At 34.9% G+C, this 16,729-nt stretch overlaps 1 protein-coding gene across 1 annotated transcript in view; it reads right to left on the bottom strand.

The window, feature by feature from the left end:
- The window catches only part of LOC146138142 (uncharacterized), a 53,585-nt gene extending 37,113 nt beyond the window's left edge, over nucleotides 1–16,472 (bottom strand). The window contains exons 1-9 of the mRNA XM_083394269.1: nucleotides 16,111–16,472; nucleotides 13,786–13,930; nucleotides 13,053–13,110; nucleotides 12,698–12,824; nucleotides 10,342–10,474; nucleotides 10,136–10,238; nucleotides 6,567–6,600; nucleotides 6,381–6,495; nucleotides 969–1,245 (exon numbers count right to left, since the gene is read on the bottom strand). Coding sequence (XP_083250395.1) covers nucleotides 969–1,245; nucleotides 6,381–6,495; nucleotides 6,567–6,600; nucleotides 10,136–10,238; nucleotides 10,342–10,474; nucleotides 12,698–12,824; nucleotides 13,053–13,110; nucleotides 13,786–13,930; nucleotides 16,111–16,248 — 1,130 coding nt within the window. The 5' untranslated portion in view covers nucleotides 16,249–16,472. The remainder of the gene's footprint in view (nucleotides 1–968; nucleotides 1,246–6,380; nucleotides 6,496–6,566; nucleotides 6,601–10,135; nucleotides 10,239–10,341; nucleotides 10,475–12,697; nucleotides 12,825–13,052; nucleotides 13,111–13,785; nucleotides 13,931–16,110) is intronic.
- Nucleotides 16,473–16,729: the final 257 nt, after the last annotated feature.

The raw sequence follows: 16,729 nt of genomic DNA, 5'->3' as shown, positions 1-16,729 counted from the left end.
TAATAATTTTAATTGGCCAACTACCATATTCACATTGTACCAGCGATGTAAATAAATTACCTTGCATGAAATTCAAGAAAACCTGTAATGCTTGTACCAAACCCAAAGAAAAAAAAAACTTAAAACAAAAACTGCTTACTGTTTAAACCGATGCAACAAAAGTGACGTTTTACATATTCTGCAAAATATTTGGGGTGGTTAAACACACAGCACAACACTATTAAGATTTGGCCTAAATCACTATAAGATTATTCTTGGGTAGGTTAAACGTAAGAAAAATGCTTAACCCATTTTTAAAGTAAAAATTGCTTACTGGTATAGCCACTGCTACAAGCGCGATAGTTGTTGTCTAATGGCAGGACACTTAGCTGAGTACACCACACAAACTACTGAGCGAAATTGCATCTCAAACGAGCACAATACTCTTAACAAACAGAGTAATTTTCTGATGACTTGCTCACTAAAAATAGTACACAAAAATTGCATTTTTTGTGTCTGGCAAAATTTTTTATAGAAATTACAAGTTAAGGTAATTTCCATCATTTTCATGATGTCAAAGGAAAGACATGAAAGACTAGGCGTTGAATGGTTAGTAAGCAATAATTAGGTGTTCTGTTGCAATGCTTCAGGTGAATGATACTACTGTCGCAAATATTGACATCAGAAGCAAAAAAACTAAATCCTAAAAAACATTTTGCCAGCCTTATTTAGCCACTTCGCTCAATGATTTTTTCTGCACTTGTGCAAAATTTTGAGCACCTGTGCACTGGTAAAAAATTATAGGCAACACGGCTACAGAGTAAAAGCTAACGTTTCTCAAGACGAAAGAGTAGAAACTCAACAATGACAAAACTGGTCTAGAAAAAGATTTGCTCTGCATATATATCAATTAATGTGCAATGAGGTAACAATGCACAATGGAACCCCACATGTTCTTTACAAAATATATAAGATAACTTTATTCTTACCTACTACGCTGCTTCCAAGCAAGTTCATCCTCCGCATAATTTTGAACAGGGCTTAATTGGGATGATTCCTTTTCAAGACTTGTAACATCTGACTCCACTTTAGACTGCTTCAACTTTTTCCTTTTCTTCTTTTGCTTGTGTTTTTTCTTCTTTTTTCTTTGTTTGTCACTTTCAATATCTTCCTGATTATCATCTTTCAAATCTGTTTCTTTATTTTCTGTCTCCATAGCAATGGTCTCTTCCTCCTTCAATTGGTCATTCTTAATTGTATGCTTACCTACATACAGAAAATGTCGCATTAATTAGGGGTTAGCCCGATCAAATATTATTGCAAAGTGGCATGAATCATTGGCAAGGATACCATTACTGGTCTACTTCAAATGTTTGTCTACAGTTTTTAGGTACATTATACATCATTGATTCATTTATTATATTAATTTATTTATTCAGATGAAAGTATGGTAGACTGGTAGTATATGTTCAGACTGATAGCTTTTGCCTTCTCATTAGGTAAATTTCAGCTTGATGCTGTACTTCAGTACGAATATTGCACGTTTGTATCTTCATGTAAGGCAGGGTGGGCAACATACGGCCCGCGGGTCGGACCCGGCCTGCAACGGGATTTTGAGCGGCCCGCATCCAGCTTCCGGTTTTACATGATAATGTGGCCCCCGGAATAGGAACATGCACCAAGTAAATCATACTGTGCCATGCTAAAAATATTCTCTAATACTTAGAGTGTGTTTTAAGCATGGCACAAGTAGTTTTTTTTATAGACTTTTATCAGTGCTAATAAATCACTCAATATCAATTGATTTTTTTAATTTTCTACTGCAAGTGGATACTGTCTTGATTGTTTATTGCAATGTTAAAAGCATATCATTTTTACCATGTAGAACAGTGGTTCCCAAACTGTGGTACGCAAGAGTCTTTCAGATGGTACGTGACTACGTATAAATTTTGCGAAAACTTTTTAAAGCATCTATATAAATTGCCGAAAACTTTCAACTTTTAAAACTTTCAGATTGGGTAATTTGCAATGTTTTTATTTAGTTACCTTTAATTTGAGGTATCACATGTTTATGACGTAACACTTATCTTGTTCAAAATAATAAAACGTTAATTGTTAGCCGCTGGTGGAAAAAAAAAAACTTCATCCATCGCATTAAAACTATTTGCTGTGTTTTGTTTAATTTATGGCGTTTATGTCTTCTTGGAATGGCATTTGTTGAACTTTAATACAGCTACATGCTCATTTTCTTATCTATATACCAAAATGGTTATAGTTTAAGATATTCTAGGCCACTGGTTCTCAACCGGGGTTCCACGGACTCCTAGGGGTCCGCAAAACGATTTCAGGGGGTCTGCAAAAACTTCTAAATATACCATTATTAAATTAAATACCTTTGGGCAGACTTGGACAACTAGATAATTCTAGATTTCTAATTCATTGAATTAGAGCAAAATGCGGCTAATTCTAATTCTAATCTAATTTATGAATTGCCTGTGTGCTCTAATTTTAGTTCTAATCTAATTCGGATTTTGCCAAAAATGCTACTTTGTCCAACGGCATTTTTAGTTACTCGGTTAAAGAGAATTTAAATTAAACTCTTTGGTTGGAACCACTTGTAGGCAATTTTCACAGTCTAAAAAGCATAAAAAGGCTTAAAAATTAGCACACACATATTTACCATTCGCATTCTTATAAGAATACTTAATTAAATGTGATTCTAGTTAAAATTTGTTTTTTTAGGAATTCGGTAATTCTAATTCTAATCTAATTTGAAAAAACTTAAAACAATCTAATTCTAATTTTAATCTAATTTAGAAAAACCAAAATGCTCTAATTTTAATTCTAATCTAATTTTAAAAAGCTAAAATAAATCTAGTTGTCCAAGTCTGCCATTTGGACACATGCTTATCGCAATTTTGGTAAGTGATAAAATCACATTGTAACAAGTTGTAAATCGCATTGAGTGTGACATAACAGTCCCATTGTGATGTAACACAAAGAGATTGTAAAATGGAAGGCAGCATTACATGTACTGGATTTTGGTATATGCTGTAGTTCAAAATAACGACATGCGCCTAGCATTGCTAAAAAAACACAACCACGCATTTCAAGACTTGCTTCGGAGATGCAGAAGCAGAAATCACAATTAAACAAACATGCCATAAAGTAATTTAGTGTTGTCTGTTACTTTACTCAACATAAGTTGCACTAGGCAGATATACTGAATTATTAAAAAAAACTAAACTCAGATATTACACCAGAAAAATGTAAGGGGTCTGCGACTATTTTAAAGCATGAAAAATGGGCCACAGGTACAAAAAGGTTGAGAACCATTAGTTTTATTCGAGTTAGGTACAACGAAAAAAGTGCCCAAATTAGTTTTATCCGAGCTACGTACGACTAAAAAAGTGCCCAAATTAGTTTTATTTGAGCTACGTACGACTAAAAAAGTGCCCAAATTAGTTTTATTTGACCTACGTTCAACAACAAAAAGTGCCCAAATTAAGGTACGTACGACAAAAAAAGTGCCAAAATTAGTTTCATTTGAGCTACGTACGACAAAAAAATGCCCAAATTAGATTTATTTGAGCTACATACGACTAAAAAAGTGTCCAAATTTGTTTTATTTGAGCTAGGTACGACTAAAAAACTGCCCAAATCAGTTTTCCCCCCTAAATAGAGCGCCAGCAAATTCTTAGGGCGTCGCAAGTACTGCTATAAATATTTTCTATTATGTGCAGTAATTTTCATGGTTACACGTTACGTCTGGTGTGATTTCTGACTATATTCGGTGTCTTATGCTTTACTTTGAAATTATACGCATGTGTAATTTCACCCGATCCGTCAGGAATTATTGCAGTTCTGAGCTGTTTTTAATGCTTAAACGCTGTTTTTCACGCTTAAAACCGGGGTCGGCAACCTACGGCCTGCGGGCCAGATCCGCCAATATAATTCATCCGGCCCGCCGCCTCTTTGACAAACTATTCACGAAAAATTTTTCGCATACGCTTCGCGTGAATAATCCTTGTATGTCCGATTTGTTACGTTTTGATGCTGTCTTTTAAACTCCATCAGCGCCTCCTTACAGTTGTGCCGTGGAAGGATGCCGAGTGCGTCAAGGACAAACGAAAAACGTATTAACAAATATTGGACATATATTTTCTAACATTTTTTTTATTTTCGGCAAAGTAATAAAAACTTGAAATTTAAAAGAAATGCCAGTATACCAAAAAATAGCGTAGTATGGATGACGACATGTGGACTCGAATGAAAACCAAACAAGCGCTATTTTCCGCGCTTTGCGCCAACAATTTACTGCCTCCTCGAATGTAATTAAACACTTTTTAAGTGCCAAAAAAGATCCAAGGCCCGTCTGATTCACAGTGTTGTTCTAACAGTTTAATAACACATTTTCTCATTTCGTGCGGCCCGCATAGACCTTGCTGGATTTGGTTTTGGCCCGCGACTAAAAAAAAGTTGCCGACCCCTGGATTAAAAGGTTAGGACTTCCCGAAGATAAAACTTTTACGCTCATTGTAGTCTACAATGCAAATTATAATATACCCCACAAAAGCAAAGTTGTATGTTGTGTCAACTAAAAGGAGTAGGTTAAATTTATGTCAATATAAACACGAAAGACGCGAAGGCGAAATTTTTTTTAAATTAAAGTTATCAACTTAAGAAAAATGAAAAAAAAAGCTTACTGACAAAACCGCTGCACTACGCGCGATAATTACCTTGACCATTAGGCGGTTACACCGCGCTACGCTTGATTAAGTCCAAGCGAAATCACGTCTCAAGCGAGCGCAGTTCTCCAAATAAAGAGACATGTATGGGAGAAATTAATTAAGATTATTGCGACGCCTCTCATGCACTCTCGCGCATATTGCTCCTCTCCATTTCAATAAAAACATCCGTTCGATGGACAAAGCAAGCAAAAAATAATTATAAAATCGCAGTTAGGATAACAGACTAAGGTCTACCGCATATCCAATTTGGGCAATTTGTTTGTTGGAAATTTTGGGCAACTGCGCACATGGTAAAAAATTAGAGGGAATACTGGTGCCTTGTATTTTTAATATTTTTTTACAAAATAAATGGCTTTTCAGTCAAAAAAAAATTTTAGACCAAGGGTGACCACTAACCAACTTGTCTATCCTTATCGCCACGTCTCAGCTGGTCGATTATATTGATCATAAAAAAGAGTTTTCCTCAATAGTTGTAAGAATAGAAAGAAAAACAGTCCCATAAACTTGGATAAACTCAGACAGCACAAGTAATGTAGTTATCAAAAGTGTTAAGTCTGTAGGCTACCAGCTTGTATCAATGTCTTTTATCATATCGGTTACATCACAGATTATTTGTGGAAAATACTGGTCACATCATTTCAGTAAGTGTCACACACATGTGGAACATACTTTCATTAAAACCACCAATAACTATGTCTGGTGAAATATGTGTGATTGATTTTGACAGATCCATGTACGGGAGTATGTATAACTAAAAGCACGTCTTTCGCCACCTGCAGTACTAAACGAAGATCGTTTTCCCGGGTGTTATTTGATTAGAGCAACATCTGCGCCGAGCTGTGTGCCAAGTTAAAATACAATCACGTCTTGCAGACTTATACCAACATCGGATATTAGCGCAGACAGAGAACAGCAAGGAACATCAGCTGCGCCGAACTTAACGTTTTAGCGAGAAAAAACGGAAACCGCTTGATTTATTGTTTTTAATTGTCAAACACACTTGCTGATCAGCCAACCCGAACGAATAACGATAGAGAAAAACTCCTGCGTTTACGGTCGACCAGACAAGAAACCAAAAACGGAGTTTTGCGTTTAATTTTGGTTTCGCATTAGCTTAATATGCGTGACCTAATTACATTAAAAACATTGCCGCTTGGGACGGTGAGTAAAACCCTGACAAAAACGATAATATGACTCACAAAAAGGGGGGGGGGTCCGGACACCCAAAGGACTTCATCGCAGGCTTAAATGTAGACTTACAGCAGTTTGCTGTTTTACGAAATCACCACGTTTAACAAGTGGAAATAAAACTTAATTTACAGGACAAGAGTAAAAGCAAAAAAGGTGCATTGTGACGTTTGTTCCTCTGATTTTCATACTGAACTGGTTGAGTCTCAAAAAATATTTCAGTATATCGCAATGAAACATAAGTCGGCCACACCTGATTTATACTAACCTAGGAGTTAATTAAGGCATCCATTAATAAATAAACAATGTATACAGTTACATGACTGAAATTTTCAAATTACCATGGGCACACATATGGAAGCACAAAGTCGCCCGCAAACTGAAGCACCAATAGGCCTGCTCGCAAATGCTCCAAAAGAGAAAAAAAAAACATAAATACGTTGCATAAAGCAATAAAAGTACCTTTGTTTGAAGAAATGTATAAACTCCTGGCAAGTAATTCAGCCTCTTCCAAAGGATGCAATTCCTGATCATCAAAGTTGGAATCAGGAAAATCTTGAGAAACTTTTGGAATATTCTGTTAAACCAAGTACTATTATTTAGTTGTTTTTGTTTCCTTTTTAATCAGGTTTCAAAAAATAAATTTACCTTTTTTTGACTACCTTTCTTTTCGTGTCTCCTCCTTAAAATAATAAATATAATAAAATAGTTATTTTCACTTAAAAACAAGACTTTAAAGAAAAAAACATGTTTAGTAAGGTGAATACCCGCAATTTCCAATGTTCATACCCGCAATTTCCAATGTTCTTTACATTTATTTTTCCCAATGAAACCTTTCAAAGGAATATTCACTTACACAACACTCTGACATATTCATGCATATGTATGTACATAGGTGCCGAACTTTCAAAATCCCAGGGCGCTTTTTTGAACCAGTCCTTAAAAAGGGGGTTCCCAAATTTTCAACTTCGGGAATTCCCCTATTTTCTGTCTGACAGTAATGAAGAATGACGTCATAAAATAGTGACGGAATCACGTCATAAATATATAACCAGACACAGCCAATTAACGTCCAGCAAAAGCAAACCTGACGCAAAGCGAACTGGTGCTTTGAAACCGCTTGGTGTGCAATCGTTAATTTCAGGCGAAAAACTAAACCAAGATGGTGAATATGTGTGATTGATTTTGATAAAATCAAGTTTCGACTATCAGTATCGCAGTTTCCCAAGTTTCATGTACGGGACCACGTTAAATTACAAGCACATCTTTCGCCACCCGGAAAACGAAGATCGTTTTTCCAGGTGTTATTATGCCACGATTTGCACATCATCTGCGCCAGCAGTGCGTAAAGTCAGCTAAAATACAAGCTGCGGTTTACAGAAAATAAGTTGTGTCAATTGCACACTTAACATGTGGTCTTTGGATATTAAATAATTTGCGGTAACTATCATTACATAAAAAGATGAATTTGCACAGTCACAGTTAGGCCACCTTTTCAAGAGAATCTGCGTTAGTTACAAAAATTCGAACTCAAATACACCACCGCTCATTACCAACAAAACGTAGCAGATCTCCCTCACCGATTTTGCGATGCTGTTTATTATGTTTAAATTATGTCTACTGTAATTTCATCAGAATTAATTGTACTTAAAGCTAATACGTGCTTTGTCCTGTATTAAAATGATGAAGGACGAAGGTGAGTGCCAATCTACTTTGAGCAGTGTTCTTAACTTAACATCAGCAATAGCATATGTGCAGAAGAAGCGAGGGAGAATTTTTTGGGCTATACCGATATTAAAAATTAAAGAGACTTGTGCGAGAGGAGTCGGCATTATTTAACAAGGATTTTTATGTGTTTGGCGTTTAAAAGCTTATGTTCAGAATATTAAGGTTATTTATCGATTTGAGTGACCAAACGTCTCAGCATATTAAACATTAGAAATTGTGACGGTAGACAAAGCACTGAGTTATACGGCGTTTAAAAGTTAGGAAATAGGTTAACACTTGTCTACTTTAGCCTCTGTAATTGGCTTGACGCATCTTTATCACAGAAAATTTTTCACTAAAGACAAATTTCTCATCAGCTTAAGCATGACCTACTTTAGCGCGACCTGGTATTTCGTATTATTAGCGCCGCTTCGGTTTATTGATAGGTGCGAATCAACACTTTTGCAGAAGGTACTTCTCCCCATGTAATTCAGGAAAGTCGCGCATACTGTTAGTGGACCACGATTGTGCTACATGCGGTGTACATTGCGCTAGCTGTAATATAGTGTTCACAGAAGTGAAGTTGCACACTAATTGCACAGCGAATTCAAGGGCGTTTTGACGCCCTGCAAGAAATCCAGGGTGTCAAAAAATGCTCTGCACACCCACGTTAGGCGCCTATGTGTATGTACAATGCTTTTAAATCATATTATTATCCATGGGTCTTTTTAGATCATGTATGCACAACTCTCAACAAATTTGTATAGTCACACATCATAGCACAACAATACTCCAGCGTACCAAAGTATGGGGGATAAATTATGATTTTCAGGCAAGCAAGACTAGGATAAAAAAAATCTACAATCAGTAAGGTGATCATCCCTACATGCCGGAGGTCATGAATCAAACGTTGCCACAGGCTACATAAATTTGCAATGTTAAATACAAAGATGTATGACATAAAGGGTTATTAAACTTGTATTATTAAGTTTTGAAGTTGTCCAAGAAATGTACATATGTTTAGTATTTATTGTTTTATACAGGGGACGTAATAAACAGCTTTTCATATTAGTGCAGAATGTCATTTTACAGCTTTAAATTGAACAAATACAGATTTAATGCTAAATAACTTTACCAATAAAATCAAACTAGCTGTAAACTCAAAAGAAATTAGCCAAGATCGACAGTATCTTGGATCACAATTACATTTGAGTATATATGTAAGCTCATATTAGGTGATGATTTCATATCAAATCACCAAATTTAAATGACATTTCTGAACTGACCCAAAATCAAATAAATTTACACAGCAACTTAAGGATAAGAAAATAACCCAAAAATTTATAACAAAAAATACTTTTTGAGATATCATGTGTTGTAATTGGCATGAACTTGCTACTAGGCAGTAATATATCACCATTTGCTATTTTATTTTTGCAATGTTAAGCTCATTTTGAAAGTAAGGCAAGGTGGCTAGCTGATAAAATCTTATAAACAAAAAAGCAAACAAAACTTTATTGTAAGCTAGACATTTAACATTAGGCTTCTCTACATGCGCTTCTCTACAATGTGGGGCTCAATCGGGATTTGGGCTTTATGTCACACTACACATCATAGCAGGCTGTACTACACCCATCGTACCTTGAAGCGCAGGCATCGTAGCATAATTGTTTTTGCGTCAGTAACACGCTTTTGCGAGCATGTGCCTGTGGATATGTTAGACGTCACCATTCTTATCGCCTTTTACTTGCGCCTGTGCTTTTACGTGCATTTTAATTGTTTTCATTTATACTTTGACCTGATGAAGCACAGTTGTGCGAAAGCTTGTCGAGAATCAAATACAATTTGTCTTTATACAGTGCCACCTGATTTCTCTACATGCACGTGTTAGCTAACTCGTGATAGAAAGTGCACAAAAGCGTTGGAAAAAGATCAATCTACATGACATACTCTATGCGCACTGGGATTTTGCCAGCCTGGCCTTCACTAATGATTAGATGGCAATAAAGTGTTATTGTGTGAGCGACTTATAGGTAATGCCAGATGGTGATTTGCAATTTCCTTATCTTATATATATGCGTTTAGTTGCAAAAGTAACATTCCATTGTAAAACACGCTGGTGCTAAATTGGCAATATTCAGCAGTTATGCACAGTGTAATTATTAAGTTTAGGTTATCATTACTGGCAGTAGTAACTTTGTATTATTTGCAGCACAATATTTGGTTGCAGATCATGCTGTAGTAGAGCTGACACACAACAATTTCAAAAATATATAAGTTGCTTAAGAGTTCAATGTGTTGTCCTACATATAGGCAAACTATTAAGTTTTGACAACACAGTGGTATTTGTTCTTTTACAAGTAGTACATTGCATGTCGAGTTGTGGATTGTTGACCATGCTATTCCCAAAAGAAAAAAAATTAGCACCGAAACACTGTTAGTTTCTCGACACAACTAACGACTGAAGGACAAATGTTCAAATATAAAAGATGGATATATTTATAATATACCGATGCTTTTCTCTGCGTTTGTGAGTTTCCTCTTCTTCAATTGGATCAACATTTGTTCCCATATCACGATAGTCGGTATCTTCACCAAAACCAGCATCATTATCTGAAAAGGAGTAAAACAACAAATCAGCCTTATAAATTTATTGTTCCTAAAAGCATTCTTGACAACACAGTACAATAAAAAAAATAATTGTAATAAAAAATACCTGCATTTTCATCAGTTGGTGACATTTTGGAAAAGGTACTAGCAACAAGGCCACGTTTGCGAGGTTTAGGTTCTCGTTGCCTCTTAGACTTCATTATGGTAATTAGGGTGCTTTCCAAACTTTCATCGCCGTCCTGTTAAAGAATGTTTTAAATTAGAAATTAGGCCAATATACAGTGGTTACAAAATCTAGTCTGCCACTTATCCAAGATAAAATAATAATATTAGTATTATATTCGGATCTAAGCCTACTGCTAATTTCTTGTTTATGTTATTTTTTTGTCAATTATGAATTTAGCAAATACCAACAGCGAACCTACAGACAACCCCTTGCGATCCCCTTAGGGGTCGCGATCCCCAAGTTGAGAACCAATGACATAGGGTATAAAAAAAAATAAAACAACTTTATTCAAAAAGAGAATAACACTATAGTTACGCAAAATGCATCATCAGTTCTGCCTAAAACTGCAAACACAGTGAGATACAAAAAAGTTTATTAAAATTATCTACAACTATAAAATACTAAAACCAGAATTACTATATATATAGCAGGGTTGAGATTATGTACTCGCATTGCAAGAAATTTAATTAGTTGGTGTAGGACAACTTGTGTAAAACACCTAAGCGAAATATTACTTAGCGCCAGTTATTTCCCTCAAATACATTCAACACTACACAAATAATATGGTAATCGAAGTCGCATTAGAAGCTTGTAATAAACACTCTTTGTCCAGTTTAAAAAAAATCCCTTTACGTCATTGCTACAGTGATAAATAGTTATAAGGTTTATTGTTTAATTTAACTTAAACGTTGTTAATTTTGAAATGTATAACTCGGTCTTTGACGCCTTTGGAAAACAGACAGGCCGTGGCTACTAAATTGTTAGTGTATTATTTTCAGCAAAGATTGTAATATTTCAGCTAAAAAACATTTTTTAAGCGTAAACTGCTTAATGGGTCATAAATTTGTTTATCCATGCATGGAAATAAACGACCAAACTTTTATAAAAAAATTATAAAAAAAACATATTTGTTTCTACACAATTCACATATAAGTACCCACTACTATAAGTATAAAAACGTGCAAACACTTTGATTAATTCTTACAAATTTTTGGCTTTTAGCATTTAATAGCCAAAACAATAATGATGCAAAGTCAAGCCATGTGGAATATGTTCTTTGTGTGGCAATTTTGGAAAACATAAAATTACAATGGTAAACTCTTCTAAACAGTTCTACACCCCACAAAGTAATATCACACTTCATTGCAATCTATCATGCGCAAACTACGTAATTTATGTCATGGCATGTGAAATATGTAGAAACCAGTATGTCAGTCAAACAAAAAATAAATGTTCAGACAGAAACCATTGGAAAACGTTTGACATTTCAGGCAATAATGACCAAGCTGCCCTCTTATGACATTACACAAAACATCATAGTAGTGTACTAGAAAGGAAACCCTCAATACAAAAATGTACATGTAACATTTCTTGCACAGCCCGAAATGGCCATCTGGATTTCCAGGAGGATATTTGGTTAAACAAAATATGCCCAAAATTAGTTTGCTTCCAGCAATATGTTTAAATAAAAAAGTGCTTAAATGAGTTTTAGTTGAAATACATACAGAATTAATAAGTGTTGAACTGGAGTTTTATGAGCTCAGTGCGAATACAGTAAGTGTACAAATGATTTTTATTTCAGCTGCGCACTACCAAAGGCCTTAAAATTAAGTGTCAATCAAGTGTTATAGGGCGAGCAGCTAACGTGTAATAATGCCAATGCGGAGAATTCGCAATTTGCCTAAAAGCAGTAAGTTGCAAAAGTACCAATCCATCATTAATTAATTATTTGGTCGGCTTATTAACTGATAATGTTTGTAATAAATTAAAACTAAAATACAACAATATCTCATAAAACAACTAAATTTGTGAAGAGTTTATTGTGTTGCATTTCACTAACTATATGGGCAAAAAATTAAATTGGGGCAACAAGTTAACAACCTGGTTTTTATATCGTGTTTTATGTGTTTTTTATAAGTAGTTGTGCACAAATATTGAAATAGGTGCTTAGAATGTAATTCATTTGCAATTTACTTTTTTGATTACCATATATATGCTAAAAAAAAAAAAACCTCCATAAATGTTTAAAAAGCTGTAAGTTAATAAGTATCCACGTTTTTAAGAAAGTAAAGGCCTACTACAACATTTAACACTAACAGTTACGAAAATTGTTTGCGAATTTTTTTTTTGCTTAAATAAAAACTTTTGCATGACAAGACATAAACAAAAGCTACTGCTGCCAAAAAAAGTTTTAAAGAAATGCTTTTAAAAACCATTATGTTAGGGTCTCAATTACTTTGCCAGTTTCTTTCAATTTTGCAGATTTGACTTTAGGAGCAGATTCAATAAGATCCTTTTCGTGGGCAAGAAGATCATCAATGCTGGAGATATTGACTGGAACACTAGGTCCAATGTCTGAGCGTCTATAGTCATATAAATACAAGCATATTTTGTGTTAAATTTAATGCCTAGACCAGATTTGGAGTTTAAGTTGCTTTAAAATGCTATATTGTTACTACCCTATAAGCAATTGTTTACAATAATTTTAACTGTTATTCCCTATGGGGATAAACTAGTTCTTTAAGTACGCACATTATTTTAATTTCTCAACACTTAGTTGTGAATTCAAGCATTTTTTTTGCATCTTTTACCTGCTGGTGACATTTTTTGAAGGAGATTCAGAGTTTGACGGCGGTATTTTCTTTAACCCTGTAAAAATATAGTCAGAATTTAAGCGAACATCCAAACATCTCTACAGAGGAAATGTTCAAAGTGGAATATCAGACTATTAGACTTGGAATCCCTAGGTATTATGTATTTACTTCTGTTTGTCTTAAGCAATTTAAACCATTTGTTAAAGTTTATTTCAAAACACATTGTTTACCAATGGAAGGTTGTGTTTATTTAGAAATTTCAATGAAGACTGTTCGCTGTAGCAAACATTTATAGTATTTGTTTTAAGTGACCAATTACTTTCCAATAACCTTTGTCTAATTTAGTGTCAAAGTATTTTTGGCTAACATCTAAGGTGTAATGCTGTGTGTGTATCGTAAAATGCACTGGCTTTAAACAATTATGCTACTTGGTTAGTTAGGCCATCTTTAAATATTTATAGGGTTATGCCACAGTGGAATTGCCAAGTAACGGTAACGCGGTACTAGCAGTACATTCTTTAAATTGTTTGTAGCGTTTTACGTAATTATGTTTTTTACGTATTTTTTTTATCAACAGTATATTTGAGAAGTTAAACAATAGCAAAATATACTAGGATTTGAAACCTGCTATTTCTAGAATACCCTACTTCAAACATCCCTAGTGAAATATAAATGATTTTACAACTCTTTTTTACAATTAAATAGTAGTATCAATACAGGTTAAAGTTACCAGATGCTAAAGATGTTCCAAAACTTGGAACAGGTGTTCCAGCAGGATAGGCAGTAACTGTGCTTTCGCCATTGCTGTCTATTCTTACAATTTCTGTTTTAATGATTTCCCCAGTTTTAGCATTTTTTACTAATCTTCGTATTACCTAAATAATAAATGATGGTTAAAAATTGCAAACCGGGTGATTTCTACCGATCCACTGTTTTTCAAACTTTTTACACTTCAAGTAAAATTAGCGGCATCCTTTCAAAGATTACTATTATGACAATCTTACCAAAACAATGTTTTTAATATAAGTTTTCTCAACAGTTTTTCTGTTGTAAACTACATAATGCTTTTGTTATAATTACACAATCAAAACAACCAACCACAAAAACATTTCGTACAGTTGAATGCCAAAAGGCATCAATTCTTTATTTTTACTTATTTTATGAAGTATATAAAATATAAAAATTGTATATTATACTTTTGTATTTAAATTACCGTATTTTAATGAAAGCAAATTTGGATTACTTGAAAAGTAATTTACCTATACATGAGTGTGTTTTAGTTTGATTTAATACTGAATATTCATAGCACACAGCTATAGCGCTTAACCAAAAAGTGCAAGCCCAACCAAAACTGTTATTTAAAAAAAGCATTACAGAGTTGGCCTTATAATAAAATTTACACTCACCCAGTGGCGTATCCAGTGGGAGGTTTTGGGGGTTCGGACCCCCCCCCCCCCTTTTCGGAAGTGACATTAACGTTTATTGTTCGTTTTTGTCAGGGTTTACCTCACCGTCCGAAGCTGCGTGTTTTTTCAGTGTAATTGGGTCACACGTCTTGCTAATGCGAAACCAAAATCAAAGGCAAAACGCCTTTTTCGTTTCTTGTTTGGTCGACCGTAAACGCAGGATATTTTTTTGTCTTTCGCCTTTCGTTATTCGTTCGGGTTGGCTGATGAACAAGTGGGTGTTCGACAATTAATAACAGTCAATCAAGCGGTCGCTGTAATTAATCGGGCCTGCTGCCTCTTTAACAAACTATACACGAGTCCATTTTAAATACTTTTGAGTATTTTAACTACGCAAGTGCGAAAAATTTTCACGCTTGGCGCGAATGTTCTTTTTACGTCCGGTTTTGACGTTTTGATGCTGTCTATTGAACTAGATTAGCGCTTCTCTACCATTGCGCCGTAGAAGGCTGCCAAGAGTTTTTGCAGATGTTGCGCTAATGAAATAACACCGGGGAAAAGCAATCTCTGTTTAGTATTGCAGGTGGCGAAAGACGTGCTTTTAATTTAGCGTAGTCCCGTAAATGGATTTACCAAAATCGATCACATATATTTCACGGACTTGTTTTCGTTTTTCTCCTGAAGTTAACGATTGTATACTAAGCGGTTTCGCAGCTGGCGCCTGGCAGGAGTGTCAACGATGTACGTGTGACGTTGTGTTTTGCGTCTAAAAGTTTGCTTTTGCTGGACGTTAATTGGCTGTTTCTGATGATTTTTTTATTATTTATGACGTCATTACAATCGCTGTTTTATGACGTCATATCTGTCAATATTTTATGACATCATTAATGTCAGACGGGGAATTCCCGAAGTTGAAAATTCGGGACCCCCCCCCCCCTTTTTTTGGATTTCTGGATACGCGCCCCTGCACTCACCGGTGTCTACCAATTAAGCACTCGCCCGGACCAAATGCCATTTGCCCAAAGTGCCGAATTAGATTGAATTATAATAATAATTAATAGCTATTGATCAATCCTTGGACCCAACTCAAAGATTTATAGTCATTACACACATACTCAACAACTTTAATTTGTGTAATACCAAAAACAGGGCACCAACAATATGTAAGCTGTTAAAACTTTGTCTTGCCATGTTGCGGGTAGGTTTTTTATCCACTTTAATCAGTCGTTGAACCCATTTTTAATTAATTCATTGAAATATTAAAAAGAAGGATTTTTCCCACATTCGATGCGTTTGGTTAATTACTTGTTGTAGTTGTACAAAACTGTATCGTAAGCCATTCAACAAAAAAATTGGTCTTTAGTCATTGAAGATGAACATAATTTGTTCCGATTAGTAGGACCCTCAGTAGGTTTGAAACAACAAACCAATTTTTGCTAAAGGAATTGTACCACTCCTGCATTATGCCTTATGAAGTAACATCGCTAAACACCTACAATGGTCTCTTCGGAACACTGGTTGAGGAGACCTTGGCAATCATGGGGATGTAGTTTTATATCACAGTTAATTCAATTGGAGCACACACATGTTTGCCAAAATTTAGTTAAAATGGAAACTTCATACATTTAAAACAAAAAATAAGGACAAACCTTCTTCTTTCCTGTTGGAGGATTGTTCATCTTCCACACCTGATTTATACATATACTAGAAACAAACCCTATATTAATAAATATATAAACAAAAACATACAAATTACAGTTAAACAATTGAGGCAGAAGCATATGCATTACATTAGACCAGCCTTTCTTAACCTGGGGTAAATTTCCTCACTTTAGGGGGTAAATTATAGCTATCAATCAAAATATTCACATCAGCTGACGAGACAGAAAAATAGTGCCAGCTGTAGGTATTGGCAGCATAGTTTCCTAGAACTGCTTTTTGGAAGCTAGCCTATAGTACCCTATTGATTTTTTATCGCCTTGTATGGATAACGTTATGCTTCGCTAATTGATCATGTTATTAGTTTCTTGGCAATATCTTTATCTCTTAGTTATTTCATTAATACGTCATTTACTGTTTGAATAAATCAGGTTCTTCGGCAGTCACGGCATATATTAAAGCAGTGGTCTCCAACCTGTGGGTCGCGACCCCGAGTGAGGTCACCTAAAATTTTTGTGGGGTCGCCATAACTCCATATTCGTAATGTTTTAGTACGATTTATGTATTTAGTTTTCTTTAAAAAAAGGTCCCACTAATAAACGTGACTTA

The sequence above is a fragment of the Ascidiella aspersa genome, chromosome 7 (genome assembly GCF_963924565.1).
Source record: "Ascidiella aspersa chromosome 7, kaAscAspe10.2, whole genome shotgun sequence".
In the NCBI taxonomy this organism is placed as follows: domain Eukaryota; kingdom Metazoa; phylum Chordata; class Ascidiacea; order Phlebobranchia; family Ascidiidae; genus Ascidiella; species Ascidiella aspersa.
This window is presented reverse-complemented; position numbering and strand designations above follow the sequence as displayed.